Genomic DNA, 1,377 nt, shown 5'->3' with positions numbered 1-1,377 from the left:
TTCAAATGGAGTCCAGATAGTTTGAGCAGATGTTGGTAAAGAGTCAAAGGCAGGAGAGTCTACTGCAACATCTTCTGAGCCTACAGATGGTAGTGTATCTCCAAACCAAAAGTTTCCTGTGCTAAACGGGCTTGTGGGACTAAAGTCAGCTAGCCTATTGCTTCCAAAATAGGAATCAGTGGAACCACTTCCTAGAGAACTAGAACTATCATTTCGATAGTTGGACATCATCCTTGCTCGGCTTGGAGGAACTGGATTGGAAGAGAGCCATGCAGAGCCAAGAGTGCCACCTTCAAAGCTCACATCAGTACCATTATAATGGAAATCGTTTTCTTCATTGAGCTCTATGTAGTTCCCTGTACGCATGGCAATATGCATTTCTATTTCTTCTCGTGCTCGATCAACATTTTCGGGCATCCCTGTGACTTCAAAGACTGGCTCCTTATCTCTGCTTGGAGTAACTATGTATGTGTGGGTCTGTTGCTGAATTCTCTTAATTGTTGCTCCTTTTGGTCCAACCACTAGCCCTACCACACGATAGGGGACCCTGACTTGGACTGTGGTTTGACCAGGCAGATTAGGACTACACGATAACCCTCCCAGCGCAGGGCCATTTTTGTTTCGAGATGCACGGATCATAGAGAAGTGCTCTGCAGCCGAGAGGATCTCTCTTTTGGCCATGGCAACATCTTCTTTCCGTCCAGTGACAACAAAAATGGGTTCCTCACCACGGACAGGCGTCTTGATGTATGTATTTGTCTTGGCTCTCAGTGCTTTAATTTTACAACCTGTTAAAAGAAAACATTTCAGAATCAGCATCTATTTTAAAAATATTTGTAAAGGCAAACTAAGAAAAGTTCTATAAATGCTCTTTAGTTTATTAGTTAATTTTTTTTCTTTCTTTTTTAAAAGACTTATTTATTTTATGTACACTGCAGCTGTCTTCAGACATACCAGAAGAGGGAATCAGATCTCATTACAGATGGTTGTGAGCCACCATGTGGTTGCTGGGATTTGAACTCAGACCTCAGGAAGAGCAGTCAGTACTCTTAAACGCTGAGCCATCTCTCCAGCCTGGCTAATTGTTTCTTTATAATAAAACTTAACAGTAGACAGCCATTGCAGTATACTGAGCTCCATAGAGACAGCGTAGGGGCAAGCGAGAGCCGGACAGGCACTGGGTGACTCTGTGCCTCACAGAGGAAAATCAACTAAACATGGGCAAAGGAGATCCTAAGAAGCCAAGAGGCAAAATGAGCTCATATGCATTCTTTGTACAAACCAGCCGGGAGGAGCACAAGAAGCACCTGATGCTTCTGTCAACTTCTCAGAGTTCTCCAAGAAGTGCTCAGAGAGGTGGAAGACCATGTCTGCTAA

At 43.6% G+C, this 1,377-nt stretch overlaps 1 protein-coding gene across 1 annotated transcript in view; it reads right to left on the bottom strand.

Annotated features, from left to right (window-relative positions):
• Mex3c (mex-3 RNA binding family member C) overlaps positions 1-1,377 on the bottom strand; it is a gene marked incomplete at its 3' end in the record, with an annotated part of 20,562 nt that continues 19,185 nt past the window's right edge. The window contains exon 2 of the mRNA XM_031366252.1: positions 1-788. Coding sequence (XP_031222112.1) covers positions 1-788 — 788 coding nt within the window. The remainder of the gene's footprint in view (positions 789-1,377) is intronic.

Source organism: Mastomys coucha, unplaced genomic scaffold (assembly GCF_008632895.1).
Source record: "Mastomys coucha isolate ucsf_1 unplaced genomic scaffold, UCSF_Mcou_1 pScaffold13, whole genome shotgun sequence".
In the NCBI taxonomy this organism is placed as follows: Eukaryota; Metazoa; Chordata; class Mammalia; order Rodentia; family Muridae; genus Mastomys; species Mastomys coucha.
This window is presented reverse-complemented; position numbering and strand designations above follow the sequence as displayed.